This window comes from Manis pentadactyla, chromosome 4 (assembly GCF_030020395.1).
Source record: "Manis pentadactyla isolate mManPen7 chromosome 4, mManPen7.hap1, whole genome shotgun sequence".
Lineage (NCBI taxonomy): Eukaryota > Metazoa > Chordata > Mammalia > Pholidota > Manidae > Manis > Manis pentadactyla.
Window position 1 is genome coordinate 42,914,320 of NC_080022.1, and position 25,398 is coordinate 42,939,717.

The 25,398-nt window shown below is 41.9% G+C and overlaps 1 protein-coding gene across 1 annotated transcript; it reads left to right on the forward strand.

The window, feature by feature from the left end:
- Nucleotides 1-2,249: 2,249 nt before the first annotated feature.
- CPT2 (carnitine palmitoyltransferase 2) lies at nucleotides 2,250-23,972 on the forward strand. The gene is made up of 5 exons (XM_036892988.2): nucleotides 2,250-2,524; nucleotides 16,109-16,189; nucleotides 17,693-17,799; nucleotides 21,048-22,352; nucleotides 23,331-23,972. The coding sequence occupies exons 1-5, from the start codon at nucleotides 2,373-2,375 to the stop codon at nucleotides 23,660-23,662; spliced, it is 1,977 nt and encodes a 658-aa protein (XP_036748883.2). The 5' UTR covers nucleotides 2,250-2,372; the 3' UTR covers nucleotides 23,663-23,972.
- Nucleotides 23,973-25,398: the final 1,426 nt, after the last annotated feature.

A 25,398-nucleotide genomic window follows, 5' to 3' on the forward strand; every position in this document is an offset into this window, starting at 1 on the left:
ATCTGGGTGTTCACATTGTTGTCTTTGTTCATACGTAACCTACTGGATCTCTTTTTCATTGCAGTGTGAACCCTTTTGCTGTCTAGCTAAGTTTATTGTTTTTAATGGACTTTTATTTTGAATAAGAATATTACTTTAACCTGGCCACCATGTTCTGCTCTTTCATAGTTAATTCAAAACAGAGCAGAACACTGGGATTACTTCAATACAAACAATTTATCTTTAAGGATTTTTCTCTAAGTAGATGAACTTTCCTGACCCTTACACAGCAAAATATGGTGTTTCTGGTCTTCCAGCTCATGGTTACCCTCAATGTGATACAGGCACAAGGGCCATCCCAATGGAAAAGGAGGAAATCGCCTACCCACCCTAGGCCCTATGCTAGATCCTGGGGAACATAAAGGAAAACAAGATCCCTGCCTGGGAGGACTTCAAAGTTTATTGTGCAAAAGGAGCTGATAATTAAATAAATCATACTATATGTCTTACATATGTAATATCTATATAAATAAATCTTACGTATAAAGCAGTAAGGGAGTATGAAAAGTGCTGTGGAGTCAGAGGGAAAGATGTGTTCTGCAGGAAGGAGGAGGCATGGAGTAAAGGACAAGTTCTGGGAATGCTACTAGTTCAAGGTTATTACCATAGGGTACCTGGGGTGACATGGGAGCTGGAGAAGCAGGTGGCAGCCAGAATTAAAAGGCCCTGGCCACTGGCCAGCGGAGGTAGATTTGTACCTATCAGCCGGCACCCACAGAAGGCTTTTGAGCCTCTGTTTTAGCTGTTGTACTGGGTGGGCATTATTCCTTGATTCACAGTCTTTAGAATGGAGCCACTGCTGTTCTGCTGGGGACTACTGGTCCCCTTCGCTGTACATAGCTCCTGATGGTTCCTCAGGTTTCAAGGCTTTGAGCTGACTGGATTTGGCTGAGTGATCTTTTTCAGAAAGGATTTGATATTCTCCCTCTGGCCCTATACTCTGTAGGCAAACAGCACTGATGTTTTAGGCTTGGTTCAGCCCTGTCTGTTCTCCCCTCAAGGGAGGACTAGTAGATATTCAGTATTTTTGAGTTTCATGTTTAATTCTTAAGGATTTATCATCACCACCAGTTAGTGATCTTCTTGCTCAATTAGGGGTTACCTAACTAGATAAGGGCCGAGCTGAGACCAAAACTCAGGTCTGCTGATCCCAGGCCAGTGCTCTTTCTGGAATGCTGTAGCTTCTGGCACCGCATAGGCAGTAATGGGACAGACCAAATGTACTTGGCTGCCTCAAGACCCCATGCCTGAAAGCTGAAGCTAAGGAAAGGCCATGTTCCCAGAGTGGAATTCTGTACCTCAAGCCAGTAAGAATGATTTAATGTCTTTTGATACTTCCTTTTTTCTTCTGTAAAATGGGAGCAGAGCCTACTTAATCTTTCAGCTGCAGCTGACAAGAGGGATTGGAGTGTGGTCTTTTGCCTTGTGATGGGTGAGGGGTGATGGATCTCTCTTTAAGTTGTATAACCTTAGAGTCAGAGTTGGAAGGAATCTTGGAGGTGATCTGTGGTGATAGGCAGCCTCATGTGGTCAGAATACTCCCTAAAGACAGAGGCAGAGCTTTCTGTCTTCAGAGATGTTCAAGCTGAGAATGTATGTCCAAGAGGAAGGGATCCTGCTCTACAGGGGCTTTCTGCACATAAGACGTGCTGGATGACAGAACACGGTTTCTGGCTTCTGCCCGCATGTTCTCTGATACTACTAGCTCAGGTGAGCCTGCAGGGCAGCTGCGCGGTGTTAATCATGCTGTGAAAAACGGTCTGCTGCGCAAACATCACCGTTACTAGTAACATCAACAGCCTCCATTTACTACTCACAGCGCCAGGCACTGCACATAACAATTTATCTCATTTCATATCTAAGATCATGAGAGGTACGTTGAATGATCATGATCTCTGTTTCTTAGACGAGTTAATGGAGGTTTAAAATTTTGCCCACCATCTCTTAGGGACAGAGTCTGGATCAAATTTCGATTTATCAGATTCCAGAAGTTTGTTTCGGTTTTTCTTTTTCTTCAACTTCAGTTTCTATCTTGCTCCAAAACAGCAGGGAGTGGCTATGGAGCAACGTTTCCCGCCGCCTCGGGACTGGAAGACCCGCAGAGCGACGAGCTACTTAGCCCCGCCCGGCGGCGGGCTGGGGGTACCGGGCCTGGCCTTGGGCGGAGCCTGGATGTGGGAGGGGCCCGGGAGGCCGGAAGTAGCTCCGCAGACCGGAGCGGGTGGGGCTGGAGTCCCTGACTCAGCGTCCCGGGCCCCTGAGGTAGGCGGCTGTGCCTTCCTACACCAGAGCACCCTTTCCCCGAGTTGTTGGCGCCGCAGCCTCCCAGGACGATGGTGGCCCGCCTGCTGCTGCGCGCCTGGCTCCGGGGCCCTGCCGTGGGCCCCGGAGCCACCTGTCGGCCCCTCAGTGCCGGCCCCAGTCCTGGTCAGTACCTGCAGCGCAGCATCGTGCCCACCATGCACTACCAGGACAGCCTGCCCAGGTGAGCCCGGCCGCCCGGCCCCCGCCGCCAGCTCAGGATCGCCCAGCCTCATTCCAGTCACTCACTGCTTTTTTACTCAACTTGCTTCCGCCCCTAGACCCCTACCTGGGGTGCTGCCGCATCCTCCAAACTGGAAATTCTGTGACTGTCAGAATCTCCTGGCGTAGGAACCACAGAACGCTCACATACTCTTCGGAATCCTTCACTGTTCTTTTAGGTTCTCACCTTGAACTCTTCTCAAACTCCCTCCCCGTTAACACAGCTGAAATCAGATACCTAACCAGAGCCTCACATTTTCCCTTGAAAAATGCCCAGCCTGCCTGTCTCCAACACCACCCTACCCCTCCAACTGGGGTGTCCCCTGAGGTACTTTCATGACTGCCCTGCATTCCTGCCCTGAATATGGATAGGCCAGTTCCTGATACACAGTAGTTGCCCTCCCTAAACTTCCCCCAACAGGCCACCTTCCTCGTTTCTGTTACTCAGAACCCTCAGCCCATATCCATGCCTCCAATACCCGGCTCTTTTAGCACTCCATCAGTTCCCCAGACGGGAACTCCCCTTCCCCATGTCCTCAGCATTCTAAGTCCAGTCTTTATCTGAAAACCTTTCAGCCCTACAAACCTTCCTCAACTACCGACCAGGTTCCTCCTCCTAAAAAACCCTCCCTAACCCACATTACCCTCTGCAACTTCATCCCATTCTCACAGAGTTCTAGAACACCAGTCTCAGTACCCCATCCCAGCTCTTAATTCAAATTCCATCCAGAGCCCACCCAATTTTATGTGTTCCTCCTCACCATAGCTTATTCCCCTCCACCTGTGAAACACTTCACCCAGAATCGACTTTTGCTGTGAAAGCAGCCCCCCAGATTTTCCTGTCTCCTTCCCTCACCCAAATTTTCTTTAATTCGGCTTCCGGTTTTCCCAGTCTTTGAATCCCAGCTTAATCTGAGATGCCAGGTTTCCTTCTCCAGTATTAGAAATTTCCCCAAATTCCTTCACCTTCTAAAACCAAACTTCAGCTTCTCTACTTACCAGTTAGTTCCTGGTGCCAAGTTCCAAATTTGTCTCAGAGACCCTTCTCACTTCCTTTCAACCAAACTGCCATCAGGGATCTCCCAGTCCAGGGGCTAGAAGCCAGGGCTCCCCACCCCATGAATACAACAAAGATTGTGTCACAGGCATCAACCCCAACTACTAGGTTACTGTTTTTCTTCACATTCAGGAACCCCTAAACCCCTCATTATCACTGCCCACCCCCGTTCTTTCATGAAATCATCTCATGAGGTTCTTACAAAACCAACAGACATCTAAAACTAAAATGAGATTATCTGGTCCCAGTCCCACTGCTTATATTTGGCAGCAGGAAGGGAGAGAGAAAAAAAATGGTCTTTGTCCCTTGGGCTAACCCTGTGCAGGCCTCCTCCCTGACAGCCTGTGTGTGAGCTGAGCCAGTATGTGGGGTAAAGGTGAAGAATGACAGAACCTGTCTTCCCTTGGCACACCCAGCAGCATATGGCCTTGGATTTCAGGCAGGCCTGGGTTCCACCCAAGTTGAAGATCAGGGATTTTCTCTTTTAAAATTGGAAAGCTGGGAAGAATATTCAAAAGCGTTCAGTCCAAAAATCTGCAGGAGTCTGGAGCTACAAACAGTATCATTGTGTCATCACCCATGTATATAACCTTAAATAAGGATTCCCTCCAGCTTCCATGACCTGTGCTGTAATTTGGGGGTTAGGTAAGATGAGATTCTTTTATCTTGGAGTTTAGCCTGGTAAAATGTATTATGGTTGACACTCATTTTGATGTCACATGTGATGAAAAGCCCTGGCTTTGAAGTCTGGTAGACCTTTGTTTCCTATTCTGGATCTGATAGTATTTAACTTCAGGTTATTCAGTTAGCTTCTTTGAACCACAGTTCTTACCTATAAGATAGCAGTGGTGCTGATATATATATATGTGTGTGTGTGTGTGTGTGTGTGTGTATGTGTATATATATATACATATATATATATATATTTTAAGACCCAGTGGGGCTCCCCTGACCACAAAACACACCCCAGCCCAATTCTGGAACACAGAATTCTTAGGGCTATTGTAAGATACAGTGAAATAAGATGCAGAAAATAGGGAACTATCCTAATAAGCTGGTATGAGGAAGGACTAGTCCCTCTGTATGTATTAGGTGGTTTGCCTGGACCTCCGTCTACCCCTCTTCCTGTTCCTGTCATATTATTGCTGCCTTTTGACCAGCAGGTCTTGGATTCACTTTCCTCCAGGAACACTTGCACTATCATTTGCATGTTTTTTTGCTTCTTAGGTTTTGTCTCAGTTTTTTTTTGGTGTGGTCAATTACATATAACAAACTTTACTATTTTAACCATTTTTAGGTGTACTGTTCAGGTAGGTGTTATTTTTAGGGATTATTATATACACTGAACAGTTAATCTCACAATATAACACTGCACATTGTGAGGAGACAAGACAACCTGACCTACTGATTCACATTATTAACCTGACAAACATTTGTTGATACGGATTGGGAGACCAATCAGTTATGGTGAGAAGCGTCCCATATGGTGGGGGAGTTGACAGGTAAACAGATAAGGTAAAATGTAATAAGTGGGAAGCAGCATTTCATGGTGGTTAAGATCACAAGATGAGGGTTAGATCTGATTTTTAACCTGCGCTTCTTCATGTGCATACCTGCAGCTCCTTGAGCTCCCTGCAATGTAATTTACAGATGCCTTGAAAGGAGCTAGGGCCTTGAGAGATGCCTGGCAGATCCATCTTAACCACAGGTGCCCCTTTTAGTGTTATTTGAGGAACTGTGGAGAAAGCAGAGTAGTGAAGAGAGATTGGAGGTGACTTCATAACTTGATTTCTAAAGAGTAGAGAATAAATGTTGACTGCAAGTGAGCACCTACTGGAGAGGAAATTGTCACAGTGTGGGCCTTTGTGATAGCAATTTATAGAAACGTCAATTAAATTCACTTAGCAAACAGGAATATAGGAGCTCATGGACCTGAAAAATACAGGTTGGATTAAGGGGCTCAAATGATGTCATCAAGACTTTGTTTGCCTTCCACTCAGCTCTTTATTTGTGTGACCATGTTCTCAAGCAGCCTCTCTCCTTCATGGTGACAAAGTGGCAGTCAGCACTGAAGGCATAGTTTACACCCTAATCTCTTAGTCACCCCAGTTATTAGATTCTTCCTTCCTGTCATTAAAAAAATTCTGTAATTAAATCTTACAATTCTCACTGGGTCTTTTTGGGTCTGAACCAGTATGTATAAAGTCCACCCTTGGATGTTGGGGTGGTGTCAGCTCCACTTGACCACAGACCTTGACTAGGAAGGGGTGCTATTACTATCCCCATTTTCCAGGTGAGGAACAGTAGGTACAGGGTGGTCAGCATGCTCAAAGGCCCAGAGCTGTGGCTGCTGAAGCCCGAGTTCTGCTGCCGTGGGAGGGAAGGAGTCAGCATGACTCCCGAGGTTGCAGTCACAGAACTGTAAGGGGGCCTCAGAGACCATTTCTTTCAGTTCCTTCGTATTACTGATTAAAAAAATGGATCACCAGAGATGAAAAGTGACTTATTTCAAAGCATTTTTAATTGCTTTATTGAGAGAGAATTCATTTTTTAAAAGCATTCAAGTCAATGGTTTTACATATAATCACAGAGTTGTGCAGCCATCACCACTATCTCATTTATTTCATTACCCCCCCAAAAATACCCATACTCATTAGAAGTCACTCCCCATGCCCCCTTCCACTCCTGGTATCCACTAATCTACCTTCTTAAAAGTGACCTGTTTAAAATTTAGACTCAGGTTTGTCTGGCCTCAAAGCTCACGCTTCCAGCATACCATGCTGTCCTGCAACAAAGTAAATGTAAAGTTGCAGGATCATGTTCCCTAGTATGCCTTCACTGTTCCCCCTCGCTGTCTGCCTGGAGAAACCTGCGTAGGTGGCTAAGTTGAAGCTATCAGAGGAGAGGGGCTTACTGACAGGGCAGACAGTCAGAAGAGGGCAGGGGACCCAGTCCTGAGAAAACATGCACTTTTTGGGCAAGAGGACATAATGGGGGAAGATAGGCTCAGAAGAAGATGGTGTCAAAACCAACAGGGTTGGAGGTGAGAATTTCTAACTGCATCTTGGACATTCTTTAAGGATCTCACAGACTGCAGTCGGTGGGGGAGAGAAACATAAACACATAGGAGCCACTAAATACGAATAGCGAATATAGAATCCTGGGATGGATAAGTGGTAAAAGAAGGACTAATCAACTAAGTTAGTCAACATACATTTATTAAGTACCTATTTTGTGCTGGCCTGGTGTACAACTGGAGGTCCGAGAAGGTTTAGAGGAAGAATCCTGATGAGTCATGAGCTGCCCTCTAGACAGTCCTGGGAATCAGCTCTGGGTCCTTCTTCCCAGCTGACATCATGTTGGTGGCTTGAAATTGGCCTGGTGGGAGATTCACAGAAATAGGTAATGCTACAAATCAGGGCTCCACCCCTCCCCACTGGAGAACTGGTTTACTAACTCACCACCCCCTGGAGTGAATAACAGAGATGAGGATGGGGAGAAGGTGGCAAAACTGGCTTTGAGAAGAAAGAAACTTCTGTAATGCTGATGGCGGGTGGTAGGGGCAAGGCAGATGCCAGTCTTTTCTAGGAGTTGGGGAGTGGCTTTCTTTGGAGAGAAATCTGAAAGCAAATGGTATTTTCAGAATAGTCAGATTTTTAAAAAGAGGAGATAGAAGTACTGGAATGGAAGTTATAGTATGTAGGGTAGTTTATTCAGAACAGAATGGGGGTTCTAAAAGGTATAATGGAAGTGGCCAGTGAAGAATAACAGCTACTTGGGGCCAAACTGGATGTGGCTGAGCAGAAGGAAGGAAATAATAGGGCACAGGTTTGTATCTGAGGTAGGAGGTGTTGTAATAAGGAAGCAGGAAATGAGAAGGGAAATGGAAAGGCAATAAACTGAGCTGTTTATAGATATTGATAGGTATCTGGATTCTGTGAATATACATTTAGTGTGTGCTCTGTGTTTAATACCATGTGTCAGATACATTGCTAAGTTCCTCACATATGTGTATATGTGCATAATTTCATTTAATCTTCATAATAGCCCAGTGAGCTATTATTTTACAAATGGAGGAAGAGGGGTCAAGAAAGGTAAGAAAGGTCATGTGAATAGTAAGTGAAGGTGTCCAGGATACAAACCCAGATCTGTGAGATTCCAAAGGCTATGAACTTAACTTCTCTGTGTACAAGAAATGTTAATGATATACTTGTGCTAGCTCGATGGGGTTGGAACGTGACAGGTAGGATTTCAGATCTCTCTGTGAGGCAGTTCTTCTCTCCAACTCAAAGAGGAAATGGAGTCTGAAGGACAGCAAGTAATTGGCCACCTATAACCATACAACTAGAAATTAAGTGACAGAACTGGGACTCAAGCCTAGGTCTGATTCTAGATCTCATTCCCTTTCTGTCATGTCAGTATTTCTTATACTTGTAGATTTCAAAGATCAGTCAAATTATGGAGAAAAAGTAGTATTATCAATATTATTTCTTAAAGGACCTGTAATGATACCCCCCCACCAAAAAGGGACAATCTCAGATTTAAGGATATGCTTTTTACTTTTTTATTTATTTTTATTTTATTATTATTATTTATTTATTATAATATATATATTTTTTATTTTGGTACCATTAATATACAATTACATGAGCAACATTGTGGTTACTAGATTCCCCCCATTATTAAGACCCCACCACATACACCATTACAGTTACTGTCCATCAGTGTAGTAAGATGCTATAGAATCACTACTTATCTTCTCTGTGCTATATTGCCTTTCCCGTGCCCCCCGCTACATTATGTGTGCTAATCGTAATGCCCTTTTTTCCCCTTATCCCTCCCTTCCCACCCATCTTCCCCAGTCCATTTCCCTTTGGTAACTATTAGTCCATCTTGGGTTCTGTGAGTCTGCTGCTGTTTTGTTCCTTCAGTTTATTCTTTGTTCTTATACCCCACAGATGAGTGAAATTTGTGTGACATTTGATACTTGTCTTTTCTGCCTGGCTTATTTCACTGAGCATAATACCCTCTAGCTCCATCCATGTTGTTGCAAATGGTGGAATTTCTTTTCTTCTTATGGCTGAATAATAGTCCATTGTGTATATGTACCTCATCTTTATCTATTCATCTACTGATGGACACTTAGGTTGTTTCCAATTCTTGGCTATTGTAAATAGTGCTGCAATAAACATAGGAGTGCATATGTCTTTTTCAAACTGGGCTCCTGCATTCTTAGGGTATATTCCTAGGAGTGGAATTCCTGGGTCAAATGATATTTCTAGTTTTAGTTTTTTGAGGAACCTCTATACTGCTTTCCACAATGGTTGAACTATTTTACATTCCCACCAGCAGTGTAGGAGGGTTTCCCTTTCTCTACATCCTCGCCAACATTTGTTGTTGTCTGCCTTTTGGATGGTGGCAATCCTTACTGGTGTGAGGTGATATCTCATTGTGGTTTTAATTTGCATTTCTCTGATGACTAGAGATGTGGAGCATCTTTTCATGTGCCTGTTGACCATCTGAATTTCTTCTTTGGAGAAGTGTCTGTTCAGCTCCTCTGCCCATTTTTTAATTGGATTATTTACTTTTTGTTTGTTGAGGTGTGTGAGCTCTTTGTGTATTTTGGATGTCAATCCCTTATTGGATGTCATTTATGAATATGTTCTCCCATACTGTAGGATCCCTTTTTGTTATACTGATGGTGTCCTTTGCTGTACAGAAGCTTTTTAGTTTGATATAGTCCCACTTGTTCATTTTTGCTTTTGTTTCCCTTGCCTGTGGAGATATGTTCATGAAGAAGTTGTTCATGTTTATATTCAAGAGAGTTTTGCCTATGTTTTCTTCTAAGAGTTTTATGGTTTCATGACTTACATTCAGGTAATTGATCCATTTTGAGTTTACTTTTGTGTATGGAGTTAGACAGTAATCCAGTTTCATTCTCTTACAGGTAGCTGTCTAGTTTTGCCAGCACCAGCTGTCGAAGAGGGTATCATGTCCCCATTGTACATCCATGGCTCCTTTATCATATATTAATTGACAATATATGGTTGGGTTAATATCTGGACTCTCTATTCTGTTCCACTGGCATATGGGTCTGTACTTGTGCTAGTACCAAATTGCCTTGATTACTGTGGCTTTGTAGTAGAGCTTGAAGTCAGGGAGCATAATTCCCCTGCTTTATTCTTCCTTCTCAGGATTGCTTTGCCTATTCAGGGTCTTTTGTGGCTCTATGTGAATTTTAGAACAATTTGCTGTAGTTCATTGAAGAATGCTGTTGGTATTTTGATAGGGATTGCATTGAATCTGTAGATTGCTTTAGGCAGGATGGCCATTTTGACAATATTAATTCTTCCTAGCCAAGAGCATGGGATGAATTTCCATTTATTAGTGTCCTCTTTAATTTCTCTTAAGAGTGTCTTGTAGTTTTCAGGATATAGGTCTTTCACTTCCTTTGTTAGGTTTATTCCTAGGTATTTTATTCTTTTTGGCACAATTGTGAATGGAATTGTTTTTCTGATTTCTCTTTCTCCAAGTTCATCATTAGTGTATATGAATGCAACAGATTTCTATGTATTAATTTTGTGTCCTGCAACTTTGATGAATTCTGATATTAGTTCTAATAGTTTTGGAGTGGATTCTTTAGGGTTTTTTTATGTACACTATCATGTCATCTGCAAACAGTGACAGTTTGACTTCTTCCTTACCAATCTGGATGCTTTTTATTTCTTTGTGTTGTCTGATTGCTGTGGCTAGGACCTCCAGTACTATGTTGAATAAAAGTGGGGAGAGTGGGCATCCTTGTCTTGGTCTCAATCATAGGGGAAAAGCTTTCAGTTTCTCACTGTTAAGTATGATGTTGGCTGAGGGTTTGTCGTATATGGCCTTTATTATGTTGAGGTACTTGCCCTTTATATCCATTTTGTTGAGAATTTTTATCATGAATGGATGTTGAATTTTGTCAAATGCTTTATCAGCATCTATGGAGATGATCATGTGGTTTTTGTCCTTTTTGTTGGTGTGGTGGATGATGTTGATGAATTTTCGAATGTTGTACCATCCTTGCATCCCTGAGATGAATCCCACTTGATCATGGTGTATGATCCTCTTGATGTATTTTTTAATTCTGTTTGCTAATCTTTTGTTGAGTATTTTTGCATCTATGTTCATCAGGGATATTCGTCTGTAGTTTTCTTTTTTTGTAATGTCTGCCTGGTTTTGGTATTAGAGTGATGCTGGCTTCATAGAATGAGTGTGAAAGTATTCCCTCCTCTTCTAGTTTTTGGAAAACTTTAAGGAGAATGGGTATTATGTCTTCTCTAAATGTCTGATAAAATTCAGCAGTGAATCCCATCTGGTCTGGAGTTTTGTTCTTGGGTAGTTTTTTGATTACCAATTCAATTTCATTGCTGGTAATTGGTCTGTTTAGATTTTCTGTTTCTTTCTGGGTCAGTCTTCAAAGGTTGTATTTTTCTAGAAAGTTGTCTGTTTTTTCTGGGTTATTCAATTTGCTAGCATATAGATTTTCATAGTACTCTCTAATAATACTTTGTATTTCTGTTGTGTCTGTCATGATTTTTCCTTTCTCATTTCTGATTCTGTTTATATGTGTAGATTCTCTTTTTTTCTTAATAAGTCTGGCCTAGGAGTTTATCTACTTTGTTTATTTTCTCAAAATATTAGCTCTTGGTTTCATTAATTTTTCTATTGTTTTATTCTTCTCAATTTTATTTATTTCTTCTCTGATCTTTATTATGCCCCTCCTTCTGCTGACCTTGGGCCTCATTTGTTCTTCTTTTTCCAGTCTCAATAATGATGACTTTAGACTATTCATTTGGGATTGTTCATCCTTCTTTAAATAGGCCTGGATTGCTATATACTTTCTTCTTAGAACTGCCTTTGCTGCATCCCACAGAAGTTGGGGCATCGTGCTGTTTTTTTCATTTGTCTCCATATATTGCTTGATCTCTATTTTAATTTGGTCATTGATCCATTGATTATTTAGGAGCATGTTGTTAAGCCTCCATGTGTTTGTGAGTCTTTTTGTTTTCTTTGTACAGTTTACTTCTAGTTTTATACCTTTGTGATTTTGAGAAGTTGGTTGGTAGATTTCAATCTTTTTGAATTTTCTGAGGCTCTTTTTGTGGCCTAGTATTTCTGTTCTGGAAAATGTTCCATGTGCACTTGAGAAGAATGTGTATCCTGCTGCTTTTGGGTAGAGTTCTGTAGATGTCTTTTAGGTCCATCTGTTCTAATGTGTTGTTCAGTACCTCTCTGTCCTTACTTATTTTCTGTCTGGTTGATCTGTCCTTTGGAGTGAGTGGTGTTTTGAAGTCTCCTAAAATGAATGCATTGCTTTCTATTTCCTCCTTTAGTTCTGGTAGTATTTGTTTCACATATGTAGGTGCTCCTGTGTTGGGTGCATGGATATTTATAATGGTTATATCCTCTTTTTGGACTGACCCCTTTATCATTATGTAATGTCCTTCTTTGTCTCTTGTGACTTTCTTTGTTTTGAAGTCTATTTTGTCTGATACAAGTACTGCAACACCTGCTTTTTTCTCCCTATTAGTTGCATGAAATATCTTTTCCGTCCTTTCACTTTTAGTCTGTGTATGTCTTTGGGTTTGAGGTGAGTCTCTTGTAGGCAGCATATAGATGGGTCTTCTTGCTTTTTTATCCATTCTATTACTCTGTGTCTCTTGATTAGTGCATTCAGTCCATTTACATTTAGGGTGATTATCAATAGATATGTAGTTATTGCTATTGCACGCTTTGGATTTGTGGTTACCAAAGGTTCAAGGGCAGCTTCTTTACTATCTAACCATCTAACTTAACTCACTTATTACAGTATTATAAACACAGTCTGATGATTTGTTATTTCTCTCCCTTCTTTTTCTTCCTGCTCCACTCTTTATATGTTAGGTGTTTTATTCTGTACTCTTTGTGTTTCCCTTAAGTGATTTTGTGGATTGCTGAGTTTATTTTGCATTTAGTTAGTATTTGGTTGGTCTACTTTCTTTGCTGTGGTTTTATTTTCTCTGGTGACAGCTGTTTAGCCTTAGGCATACTTCCATCTAGAGCAGTCCCTTTAAAATACACTGTAGAGATGGTTTGTGGGATATAAATTCTCTCAACTTTTGCTTATCTGGGAATTGTTTAATCCTTCCTTCAAACTTAAATGATAATCTTGCTGGATACAGTATTCTCGGTTCGAGGCACTTCTGTTTCATTGCATTGAATATATCATGTCATTTCCTTCTGGCCTGTAATGTTTCTGCTGAGAAGTCTGATGATGGATAGCCTGATGGGTTTTCCTTCGTAGGTGATCTTTTTTCTCTCTCTGGCTGCTTTTAATACTCTGTCCTTGTCTTTGATCTTTGCCGTTTTAATTATTACATGTCTTCGTGTTGTCCTCCTTGGGTCCCTTGTGTTGGGAGATCTGTGGACTTCCATGGTCTGAGAGACTATTTCCTTCCCCAGATTGGGGAAGTTTTCAGCAATTATTTCTTCAAAGACATTTTCTATCCCTTTTTATTTCTTCTTCTTCTGGTACCCCCATAATGCAAATATTGTTCCATTTAGATTGGTCACAGAGTTCTTTCATTCCTAGAGATCCTTTTATCTCTCTCTGCCTCAGCTTCTCTGTATTCCTGTTCTCTGATTTCTATTCCATTAACAGTCTCTTTCACATCATCCAGTCTGCTCTTAAATCCTTCCATTGTTTGTTTCATTTCTGCTGTCTCCCTCCTGAATTCATCCCTTAGTTTTTTAATATTTCTCTGTAGCTTCATCAGCATGCTTATGACTTTAATTTTGAATTCTTTTTCAGGAAGATTGGTGATTTAAGTCTCACCAAGCCCTCTCTCTGGCGTTTGAGGGATTTTGGACTGAACAAGGTTCTTCTGCCTTTTCATGGAGATGGGAGTGGTCGCCAGCGAGTGGCGCATGTGTCAGCTGGGAGAACAAAGCCCCTTCCTGCTTGTCAGTCACTTGTCTGTCTCTTCTGTCTGTGCCAGTCACTCACAGGCAGGGAGCAGCCTCTGGGTTAATCCCCTGAGCTGCATGGGCAGGGCGGCCCTCAGTATGGTCTAGGGCACTGACGGGGGTTGCAGGCGAGTTGCGTGTGTTCTGCTGTGAGAACAAAGCTTTGTGCCTCCTGGACTCTGTGCAGGTGGCAGCCTCTGGGTCTGGGCCGGTTAGCCGCATGCAGGCAGAAGCCTCCGTGCTAAGCTGTGTGGTTGCTGTAGGCAGGGCTGCTCCCTGACTGTTCTGCAGCAATGGCGAGTCAGGCAGTTTGCTTGCAGTGCTGGCAGGAGGGAAGGAAGGGCAGGCTGCTTATCACCGTGAGGAGTTTTGGAGCTGTGTTGCCACCCAGGGGGTTAGGGAGCCTGATGTTCCTTAAAGTTCCCAGCCTGCTGGGCTGAGTGTGCCAGGACGATTTTGTCCACCTGTTAAACCCTTGTCCCTTTAACACTTTTAAAGTGCCTGCTTTTGTCTTTTGTCCCAGGGCAGCTGGCTGTGGGAACCTGTTCGCAGTCTTAATCTCAGATTTTGCTTTTCCGCTTCTCTAATATCCAGTGCACCATGCAAGGTGTGTCTGTGCTCCTGGTGCAGATTACTGGGGCTGGTTATTTAGCAGTCCTGGGCTTCCACTCCCTCCCTACTCTTATACCTATCCTCCCACCAGTGAGCTGGGGTGGGGGGAGTGCTAGGGTCCTGCCATGTCACGGCTTTGTATCTTACCCCCTTCATGAGACAATGGGTTCTCGTAGATGTAGCCTGTCTGGTGTATTGTATCTTCTGGTCACTCTTTTAGGAATAGTTGTATTTGCTGTATTTTCAAAATATATATGGTTTTGGGAGGAGATTTCCACCGTCCTACTCACAGCGCCATCTTGAGAATCCGTGTCCAAGGATATGCTTTTAAATTAAGCAGGTTTAGCTTTGTGAAAAGCTCGCTATACTGCTCATGCTTTTTCATTTAAACTGTGAACCAGTAACTTCATAACTATGGCCTTTGTCTGCCAAGTACTAGATAATCCAGTATTATGGACTACATTGCTATTTGGCATTTACACTGAAGGCATTTTATATTAGACAAAAATACAGACCTGGTAAGTTTGGCATATTAATTAAGTTATTGTTAATATTTTGTATAGAAAACACATGATTTTTGTATCTGTGATAAAAATATATATATGGAATCTATACTACCTCAATTTAGTTCCATTGAGAAAATTTGGTTTCTGTTGTATTAATAACTCAAAAAAAAATCACTCTGAAAACTTGCTTCAACCCACCAAAGTAAGGTTGGCTAGAAATAACACTCCAGAAGCTTTCTAATAAGAACTTTCTATAAAACTGCCATTGCCTCTAATTGAGAATTTTAAGAAGAAGGTAAACTTTTGTTAATGTCCCTACTGTGTCAAAACAAAGTCTTGAGAAAAGCAAGTAGGTAACTTTGTAATTACGAGGTAGCTGAGGTAGTGTTTGTGACTTTCTATATCTATCCATGAATGTAAGGGGGTCTAACAGTGCAAAAGTGTTGTGAATGGTTATTCAGTGCAGCCTAAGTCCATATGGTTGTAAATAATTCTGATTCATTTTTGACATCATGTTTTGGATAAATAAGCATTGAAAAATAAACTGAAGAACAACAGTATGTCATATAATAAGGCTTTAAGCTCTGTTCTATGGATAATATTCCAGTTTTCCTAAATGGTTGCTGAATTAAAATATTTTTGATGTATCCATGTTAGTTTGGAGTTGGCAGAGATAACCTAATGGGCTGCAATTATGTTTTGGTACTAGGGGATATCGTCCCATAAACTTGCTGACATGAAAGGGAAAGTACACCTCACTGTACTGTCCATGTGCTTTCATCTCACTGTGGACCCGTAACTTCATCAACATAGTGGCCATCGGGAATCCACTTAATGAGTAGGCAAGCACATGGGAAGATCTGGCTTCTTCACAGAACTTTAGTGGCTGGCTTGATGGTTGATCCCAAATCTGGCTAGCCCTTGGACAGACCTGTGTCATGGATTTGTATGATTTTCTTTTATAAAATGCACAAGATAATTTATAAATAGGACTTATCTTTTTCACCTTTGGGGAGAAAAATGCAGTGGTTCAAACTAAGGTAGAATTAAAATCAGTGTCAATACAGAGTTAGCACTGGTTTTATAATTGTGACCAGGAAACAGGAATGTTTCAGGCAGCTTCTGCTTCCCCATTTTGAATCTATTAGTATATTTACTAATTTAACTATGGAATTCATCATTAATACATTAAAAAGTTATTATTTTACTTAAAAAGAAAAAGTTAACAATGATAAATCCTTCTGTTCTGATTTGTCATTGGCTTTCCATTGTTGGTTTTTTGGAGAGGAAATTAATTATCCAGTAATGACTTACTAGTTTTGGTTGTAGAGCTAAATAACCTCTTGTACATCTTGTCACCCATCCATTGACCTTGCTTTCTTCCCAGGCTGCCTGTTCCCAAACTTGAAGACACCCTTAGGAGATACCTCAGTGCACAGAAGCCTCTCTTGGATGATGGCCAGTTCAGGTAATACTGAGAGCCCTGTGTGACCATGGTTGGGTGGCTCAGAAGAGGCTGGCAAGTCGTGATGGGCCAAGCTTTAGGGAGTGTCTGTGATTTAATTGGGTCTCCAGGAACCTGGGACCAAGCCTCTACATTTACAGGTTCAGGAGATTAATTTTCACTCATGAAGGGCTGACCAAGCCCTGAGGTGAGAGTCTTTCTAACTAGACTCAACAGGCAATACTTTATAAAGCCAGAAGGCCATATTTTTCCTGCATTTGGTAGGTGTCCCTGAAGGCTAGCTGACACCAGTAGTTTGCAGAGGATGTGTACTCTTGGTGGGGAGGTTCGCTGAAAAGAGCATGTGACAGACCAGGAGTTTGATTGGGGAGCATGTGTACTGGGTGGGATAGTGTGTCCCCCAAATTCATTCCCTTCTCAGAACCTCAGTTAGGAAATAGGGTTGTTGCAGATTAGTTAAGATGAGGTCAAACTGGAGTAGGGTGGGTCCTTAGCCTAGTAGGACTGGTGCCCTTACAAGAAGAGGAGAAGAGACAGAGACAGCCATGTGATGGCAGAGGCAGATCGGAGTACGTCGGCAAGCCAGGGAATGCCAAGGATAGCTGCTAACACCAGACATAAAGACAGGCACAGGGCAGTCTCCTCTCGTCTTCAGAGAGTATAGGGACCTATCAGCATCTTGATTTTGTACTTCTGGCCTCCAGAACTGTGAGAGAATACATTTCTATTGTTTTAAGCCAAAAAAAGTTTGTGGTAGTTTTTTACGGTAGTCCTAGGAAACCAATTTGGAAAATAATATTGGATATTGTCAAAAAATGTATTGCATTAATGTCTGCTATCCCAGTATAGTGCCCTTTTTCCACAATGAGAATTTTTTTTGCAGGTAACTGGTATTGCCATTAGATTAACAGAGTCTTTCACTGGACAGGGATGGAATAACTTAGATGAGCTGTTCATCATCTTGTCCTCAGCTTTTAAATATTCTGTATTAGTCCATGAAGCTTTTCTTGACATGGTATGATTTAAGAGCTACCAATTATTAAGTATTTTGTTTCAAGCTATCCTAAATACTTAGCTTTATAAATATATTTTTTTAATCTTGTGAGGTAGTATATTAACTCTATTTTGCACATAAAGAAATCGAGACTCAGAGAGATCAAGCTACTTGTCCAAGGTCACACAGATTGAAAGTGACAGATCTAGAATTCAAATTTAACTCTTTTTTGACCCCTAAGCTTGGATCATTTTCTCTATGCCAAGCTGCCTCCTAGATTACAGATTGTTTTATGAGATGTTGATTGGTCTTCCTGGTCAGTCATTTTAATAAGATATCCTAGATTTATCTGTTTTGGATTGATTGCTGTTCTGATCGGAGGTTCTTTCTGACGTTAGTCCTGGGTTCTAAGGCTATGTTACTGAGGACACAAAGCTCATTGTGTTGCCATGAATCTAAAAACCAGGTTTTCCTTGTTGTGGTATGATTTTATATTTTCTTGAGCATTTTAGGAAAACAGAACAATTTTGCAAGAGTTTTGAAAATGGGATTGGAAAAGAGCTGCATGAGCAGCTGGTTGCTCAAGACAAGCAGAATAAGCATACGAGCTACATCTCAGGTAGGTCGGTTGGGCTGTGGGTGTGGGATTCTTAGAGCCCTTTGTAGTGGAAAGCATGGCATCTTCTCTCCTGTTTTGGTTTCCAAAGTATTTTTGGTGAGACCAACACTGAAGTAATACCTCATCCTTTCTTACTGAGGTAAACATTAAGGTGTTGACTGGAATCCATTTCCAAGAACAATGGCTTGCCTCCTAGATAGGTAGGATCAAGGCAGAATCTAATCATTGGCTGTGTCTGAAAAGGTTGCAGGATTAAGTCCTATCTCCTATGTGTATCATTCTAGATCCTTTACTATCCAGCCTAACTCGCCTTTCTAGCCTCATCTCTTAACATTTTCCCTGACACACTCATACCTCAACAAAATTGAACAACTCACTGTTCTCTCAACCCCCTAGTCTTTCATTCTTCTGTGCCTTTATTCATGTTGTTCCTGCTACCATTTTTCACCTGGCAATTCTTCCTTTAAGACCCAGGTAGGGTGGTTGCCAGAGGTGGGAGGTGGTAGGGAGTAGGTGAAATGGGTGAAGGGGTCAAAAGGTAGAGACTTCCTGTTATAAAATAAATAAGTCCTGGAGATGTACTGTACAAAATTAATAATACTATATTGCATATTTGAAAGTTGCTAAGAATGTAGATCTTAAAAATTTTCATCACAAGAAAGAAAAATTTGTGTGATGATGGATATTAACTAGACTTATTGTGGTGATCATTTTACAGTATATACATGTATCAAATCGTTATGTTGTATACCTGAAACTAATATAGTGTTACATGTCAGTTATATCTCAATTTAAAAAAGAAAAGAAAAAGGAGAAGACCCAGGTAGGATTTTTCTTGTCCAAGAAGGAAACTTTTAATCCTTCTCCCACTCAATTCAGAATTGGTCGTTTCAAACTCTATTCCCACAGCACTTCTTTTAGTTTATATTTTTAATAAGGTTATACGTGCATATAGTTTAAAGAATCAAATAGTTCTATCAGGGTTGTTAGGAAAAACAGCAAATTCCTGACCCTCCCCTCATTTCCACTTCTCACTTTTTCAGCTGCTGATTCTTTTGCTATCTGCCATTCTCCAAATTGTGTACTCAGATATTAACTTACTTATTTAGTTTTGGGCATTGTCTATTGCCCCCTCACTGTAGATTAGAATTTAGCAGGCTCTTACATCCCTGCCACGTATGTGAGCGCACATGCACTCCACTTCTCACGGCATAGTTATTCGGAGTTTTGGTTAGCTTACTAAGGGTTTTCACTATCATGATCACATAAACACTATTGGCAGCTGGGCTGTATAGCATATTGGGCTTGTTTTTCCTTTCCTGTATGAACATTTTGTTTTTTTCTGAAGTTAACCATTATCTTAAACTTTCTTTTGTTTAGTTTTCTATGTGCTTAGTAATTTATCAGGAAATTATTTTAAGCTCTCATCTTCCTTCATAGTCTGTCTCCAAGTTGCTTTTTTCTTGTTTGTTTTGCCCTCTTTTCTTTCTTCAGATGCTTAATAAACCTTCTCTATTCCTAGATTTCATTGAAATATTGAAAGCTGTTAGATATTCCAGTTTTACTTTCTCCAGAGAATGAAACTTAAGTCTCCCACTGGAGTGGAAAGATGTCTGGGGGTGGGAGCAGGGCTCTATTTAGACAACCTTTAACCAGATACATCAAGGCTGCTGATTACTGAGCTCTCTAGGGGTTCTGCTGTGTAAATCGTACTATTTCTTGGCTTTCTCTGCTGCCAGCTCAGGGTTGGCTTTCCTGAGTCTGCTTTAGTCATTACCAGTTGCCTAAATGCTTTCCAGCTTCCAATATTTGCTCTTTCCTCCTTTCTCATTCTCTTTGCCTTACTGATTTATGTCTCTTTAAAGTTCTTATACTGAAGGAATCAGAGGCATAAATTCATATATTCTTTCATCAACTCTTATCCACTCCCCCACCCAGTACTTCTTTTCTCTTACCATTTTAGTACATTTCCTATGATTTAATTCTGTTTGTCTCCTTTACCTGAGTTGTTCCAAATCACAGTCCATGTTACTCCTCTCTATATCCCTGGACAGGGCTAACACAGTACTGTTCTCAAGTGATGAAATGGAATGAATGAACTGACAATGAATAGCAGTAACTTTGTATCCATTAGTCCTTTCTCCAGTGCTTTACCTGTAAAATTATTTCTTCCAGTGGGAGATGGCTCTTATTTGTAGAATTTATCCATTTGCTAATCCCAGCAGGAACTTCCCTTGAAGACTTGAATATTCCCTTGAATATTTCTTATAAAATATTGCTTCTGAAATTTTTACAGGCAAAACATCCACAGGAATGCAAAGGGCTAATCTGAATGATCCACATGCATTGGTAGCGATCTCTTATTGCTTTTGAGCATCTCCTAAAAGAAGGAGTGCATAAGTGTACACAGTACACAGAATGAGGGTGAAAGACTGTCCCGCATATTAGGGTAAATGTCCCTGAAGGGAGATGAAGTAAGAGAAACCTAAGGAAATGGGATGGGAATTAACAGCAATTCTCTTCCAGCATGACTGTAAGTGAGGTGTTACTATATTTTCTTTCTTTAAGAGTCAAGAAGAGAAACTGAATGAGGAAGAGAAAGCAATACACATTAGGGAAGTGCAAATCAAAACCACAATGATACTACCCACCAGAAAGGCTCCAAGCAGAAAGACAGACAATAACAAATGTTGCCAAGGAAGTAGAGAAATTGGACCCCTCATACACTACTGGTAGTAATGGTGCAGCCACTTTGAAAGATACCCTGGCAATTTCTCAAAAGGTTAAAGAGACATACCACATGACCTAGCAATTCCACTCCTTGCTGTATCTCCAAGTGACTTGAGAATATACGTCCACACAAAAATTGTACACACCAGCATTATTCATAATAACGAAAAAGTAGAAACAACCCAATGTCCATCAACCGATGAATGGGTAAACAAAATGTGGTATATTCATACAATGGAACATTATTCAGCAATGAAAATAAATGAAGAATAGATGCTTTAACATGGATAAACCTCAAAAACATTATTATAAATGATAAAAGCCCCATGCAAAAGACCACATATTGTATGAGCCTATTTGTAAGTCATGAACTATTTCAAAGCAAAATAATAATCAGAAGTTCACCCTCTGGAGGTTGATGTCATTTCTTCTGCAAATGCTTGATGTTTTTCTTTCTCAAACTTTATTTTTAGGGACTGCATTAACTTTGTTGTTCTTTTTTAATTTTTATTTTTTAGGCCCCTGGTTTGATATGTACTTAACTGCTCGAGACCCCATTGTCCTGAACTTTAATCCATTTATGGCATTCAACCCTGACCCAAAATCTGAGTATAATGACCAGCTCACCAGGGCAACCAACATGACTGTGTCTGCCATCCGGTTTCTCAAGACCCTCAGGGCTGGCCTCTTGGAGCCAGAGGTGTTCCACTTGAACCCTGCCAAAAGTGACACTGATACCTTCAAGAGACTCATACGCTTTGTGCCTTCCTCTCTGTCCTGGTATGGTGCCTACTTGGTCAGTGCATATCCCCTGGATATGTCCCAGTATTTTCGGCTTTTCAATTCAACTCGTTTACCCAGACCCACTCGGGATGAACTCTTTACCAACGAGAAGGCCAGACACCTCTTGGTCCTAAGGAAAGGACATTTCTATGTCTTTGATGTCCTGGATCATGATGGGAATATTGTGAGCGCCTCTGAAATCCAGGCTCATCTGAAGTACATTCTCTCAGACAATAGGTCTGCCCCTGAGTTTCCACTGGCATATCTGACCAGTGAGAACCGAGATGTCTGGGCAGAGCTCAGGCAGAAGCTGGTGAGTTTTGGCAACGAGGAGACGCTGAGGAAAGTGGACTCTGCTGTGTTCTGTCTCTGCCTAGATGACTTCCCCATCAGGGACCTTGCCCACCTGTACCACACAATGCTGCACGGTGACGGCACAAACCGCTGGTTTGATAAATCCTTCAACCTCATTATAGCCAAGGACGGCAGCGCTGCGGTCCACTTTGAGCATGCCTGGGGCGATGGTGTTGCAGTGCTCAGGTTTTTTAGTGAAGTGTTTAAAGACAGCACCCAGACCCCTGCTATCACCCCACAGAGCCAGCCGGCCCACACCGACTCTTCTGCTGCTGTGCAGAAACTTAACTTCAAGCTGAATGATGCCTTAGAGACTGGTATCATTGCTGCTAGGGAAAAGTTTGATGCCATCATGAAAACCCTCACTGTTGACTTCATCCAGTTTCAGAGAGGAGGCAAAGAATTCTTGAAGAAGCAGAAGCTGAGCCCTGACTCGGTGGCTCAACTGGCCTTCCAGATGGCCTTTCTGCGGCAGTACGGGCAGACAGTGGCCACCTACGAGTCCTGCAGCACCGCAGCATTCAAGCACGGCCGCACAGAGACTATCCGCCCAGCCTCCATCTTCACGAAGAGGTGCTCCGAGGCCTTCGTCAGGGAGCCCTCCAAACACACTGCTGGAGAGCTTCAGCAGATGATGGCCGAGTGCTCCGCGTACCACAGCCAGCTGACCAAAGAGGCAGCAATGGGTGAGACGGGGTGGGGAGAATGCCTGGGGGTCTCATTGCCCTCGGTGCTGGGGTAAGCCTCAGTAATCCACCCCACACCTGACTGCCACCCTTCCACTAGGCTTAATCCATTTGCCATCTCCCAGGTGATTGTTTTCTTCTACCCAAGCAGTCTGAGCAGCCAGACTAGCCACTAAGGATCAGAATGTTTTCTCCTCCTCAGCAGGGTTGGGGAAGCATCTAATTTAATCCTCATGTAAGGCCACTTTGAGCTGTGACATGTTCTGTCAGACTCACTTTTGACAATAGTCCCTGTTACCTCACCTCACTTACAGTGTGTTGGCTTCTGAACTAGGTCATCTCAGGAGCTCTTCCCACATCTAAGTGTTATTCTTCTTTGCTCCTTTGTGGTAAAATTGGAGACCTGGAAAGGACCTGGAGGATCACATAGTCCAATCCTCTCATGTTGCCAAATCCTAGAAGTGAAAGGGACCTCCAAGACCTTCAGGTCTCATCTTTCTCCATTTTATAGGTAGGAAACTTAGACCACTGGCCAGGGTTACACAACAAATTAGTGGGAAAGCTGAAATCAGAACTCTGCTCAAATACCCTTTCCATTGTTCCACTGACTCAATCTTTCTTTTATACTTGACTTAGACTTTAGGTTTTATCTTAGTTTTTGAGTCCATAACCTCTTCTTATACTTTCCTCAACTGCTTAACTAAACTGATTTCAGAATTTCAAAAATTATACTTTCATTTTAGGCTCATTTTTAGCTTAGCCATTGGCAGGTTTTGGTTTTTTTTATTAAGGAAATGTGCTCAAATGAACTGCTTTAGAAGTTAGTGAGCAGGAGGTGTGTGTGCCGAGGTGACAGACCCTTCCTCCCCTCTCAAGGATCCTGTGAGGGGGATTCCACTACCATGGGTGGGAGGTTTCACCATGGTGCCTTTCAGTTCTGAGATTCTGAGAGTCTGGTTTTCCATTTTTCTCTGACAGGCCAGGGCTTTGACCGACATTTATTTGCTCTGCAGTACCTGGCAGCAGCCAAAGGGATTGCCCTGCCCGACCTGTACCTGGACCCTGCCTATGGGCAGATAAACCACAACATCCTGTCCACGAGCACACTGAGCAGCCCAGCAGTGAATCTGGGTGGCTTTGCCCCCGTGGTCCTTGATGGCTTTGGTTTGGGGTATGCTGTTCATGACAACCAGATAGGCTGCACCATCTCCTCCTACCCAGGCCGCAATGGCAAGGAGTTTCTCCAGTGTGTGGAGAAAGCCTTGGAAGACATCTTTGATGCCTTAGAAGGCAAACCCATCAAAACTTAGCTTCTGGAAGGGTGAACAGCCTCCACTGCTTCGTTGACATGAAAATTGGGGCGTGTGTAGCTAATAGGTGCTGTTCTGTGACTAATGAAACTAATGATGAGGTGCCTGAGCAGCCAGTGCTGTAAGGCTTGAGCTTTGAGGTCATTGTTTTACAGCTAACGTGGGACTTCTAAGTGGGACTAGATCACAACTAAAGATAATGTGAGATTTCAATTTTAAGGGCATTTGGTCAGGAAGTGGGGTTTGGAAAAATAACTCAGGTGTATTTACTGTGTTGAAACAGGAATAAAATTTAATTGTTGCTTGGAAATGGTTCCTCTTAATTCCTTTTTTTTTTTTTTACTTCATTTCCTAATCCCCATGAAGAACTTTGGAGCAGTAAATCCAGGAAGTCCAGGTAACAGCAAGTTCCCACTGGCCGCTGGCTCTTCAGGTGACAGTGGGAGCCACTGTTTCATCCTCCCTAAAAATTTGCCTCTCCCTCCTGGGACATCCTCTCTTTAAAAATCCTCTTCTTTTTCTTTCTTTTTTTTTTTTTTTAAGGTTGAATAAAAATATTTTTGGTGAATTTTTTTTTTTGGTATCATTAATCTACAGTTACATGAAGGGCATTATGTTTACTAGGCTCCCCCCTTTACCATCCTCTTCTTTTTCTAAGTCAAACTGCTGATGCTTTATTTTGAAAGTCCTGCTACAATAAGGGCTATTCCTGTGGATTTAGGGAATGCTATTTTACTATTCTTCTGGCCAAGTGAGGATCTCTTAACTGGTGTGTATTTAATACCAGTTGAATCCCATGTGCTAAGCATGGACTAATGGAGAAGTGATTATTCTGTACATTTTGTGCTTCAAACTTCTTTGAGTGAACGTAGAATTTTTTTGTTAACAATTTATTGTTCAAGCACTGAAAATGTAACATGAAAGGAAAGGTGTTCTGTTTTGTTTTTTGAAAAGGAAGGGGTTTTGTTTGTTTTTAATTTTACCTGCATTCCCAGTGGGTTGCCCAGCAAGTTACTGGACAGCTGGGATTTGAAGTCTGGTTTGAGTCAGTCACAAAGCACTTCTAACGCATCATCTCCTTTGGTCCTCCTTACAGTTCACATAAACATGCTTGCATGTTTTCTTTGCTGACTCTACCTATCCTTCATGCAGGAATCATTCAGTGAATACCCAGCAGGTACCGGGTCCTCTGTATTCCATGGTTTGATCAAAGAGAGACATTTGATGGCTGCCAGTGCACATAAATACAGTGCTACTCTGATTCATGTACATCAGCAATGCCTGAACGCCTGGTATCCTGGTTCCACCTCATCATCACTTAATGGCCATTGGCAAGTTATTTTGCCTGTCTGGTTTGTGAATTCCTCTTTGTAAAATGAGGATAACTCTTATAGCATGGAGATGTAGTGAGGATTAGCCATGACTGACAGAGGTAAAGCACCTGGCACATAGTTGACGCCAGGTCTGTGTTCTCTTGCTGCTCTGTGACGTTTCTGCAGCTGCTGTTCCACTCCTTATTGAAGTACTGACCCCACTTGTTTATTGAGTTTCCCATAGCATGAGCTCTTCAGACTAAGGCTTCAACTGAAGCTTGCAAGGCTGAAAAGTTATATTTCATGCTCATGCTGAGGATGAATGTACCCTTGGACAGTACACCTTGTGTGCGTGCAGTTCTGGTTTTTTTAAATTGAAGTAAAATTGATATGCAATATCATACTGCATATCAATATACTATT

Coding starts and splice junctions, on each gene's coding strand:
- CPT2 (XM_036892988.2), top strand. CDS start 2,373: ATGGTGGCCCGCCTGCTGCTGCGCGCCTGGCTCCGGGGCCCTGCCGTG. Junction 16,190..17,692: donor TTGGATGATGGCCAGTTCAG/GTAATACTGAGA, acceptor TGAGCATTTTAG/GAAAACAGAACAATTTTGCA. Junction 22,353..23,330: donor GACCAAAGAGGCAGCAATGG/GTGAGACGGGGT, acceptor TTTCTCTGACAG/GCCAGGGCTTTGACCGACAT.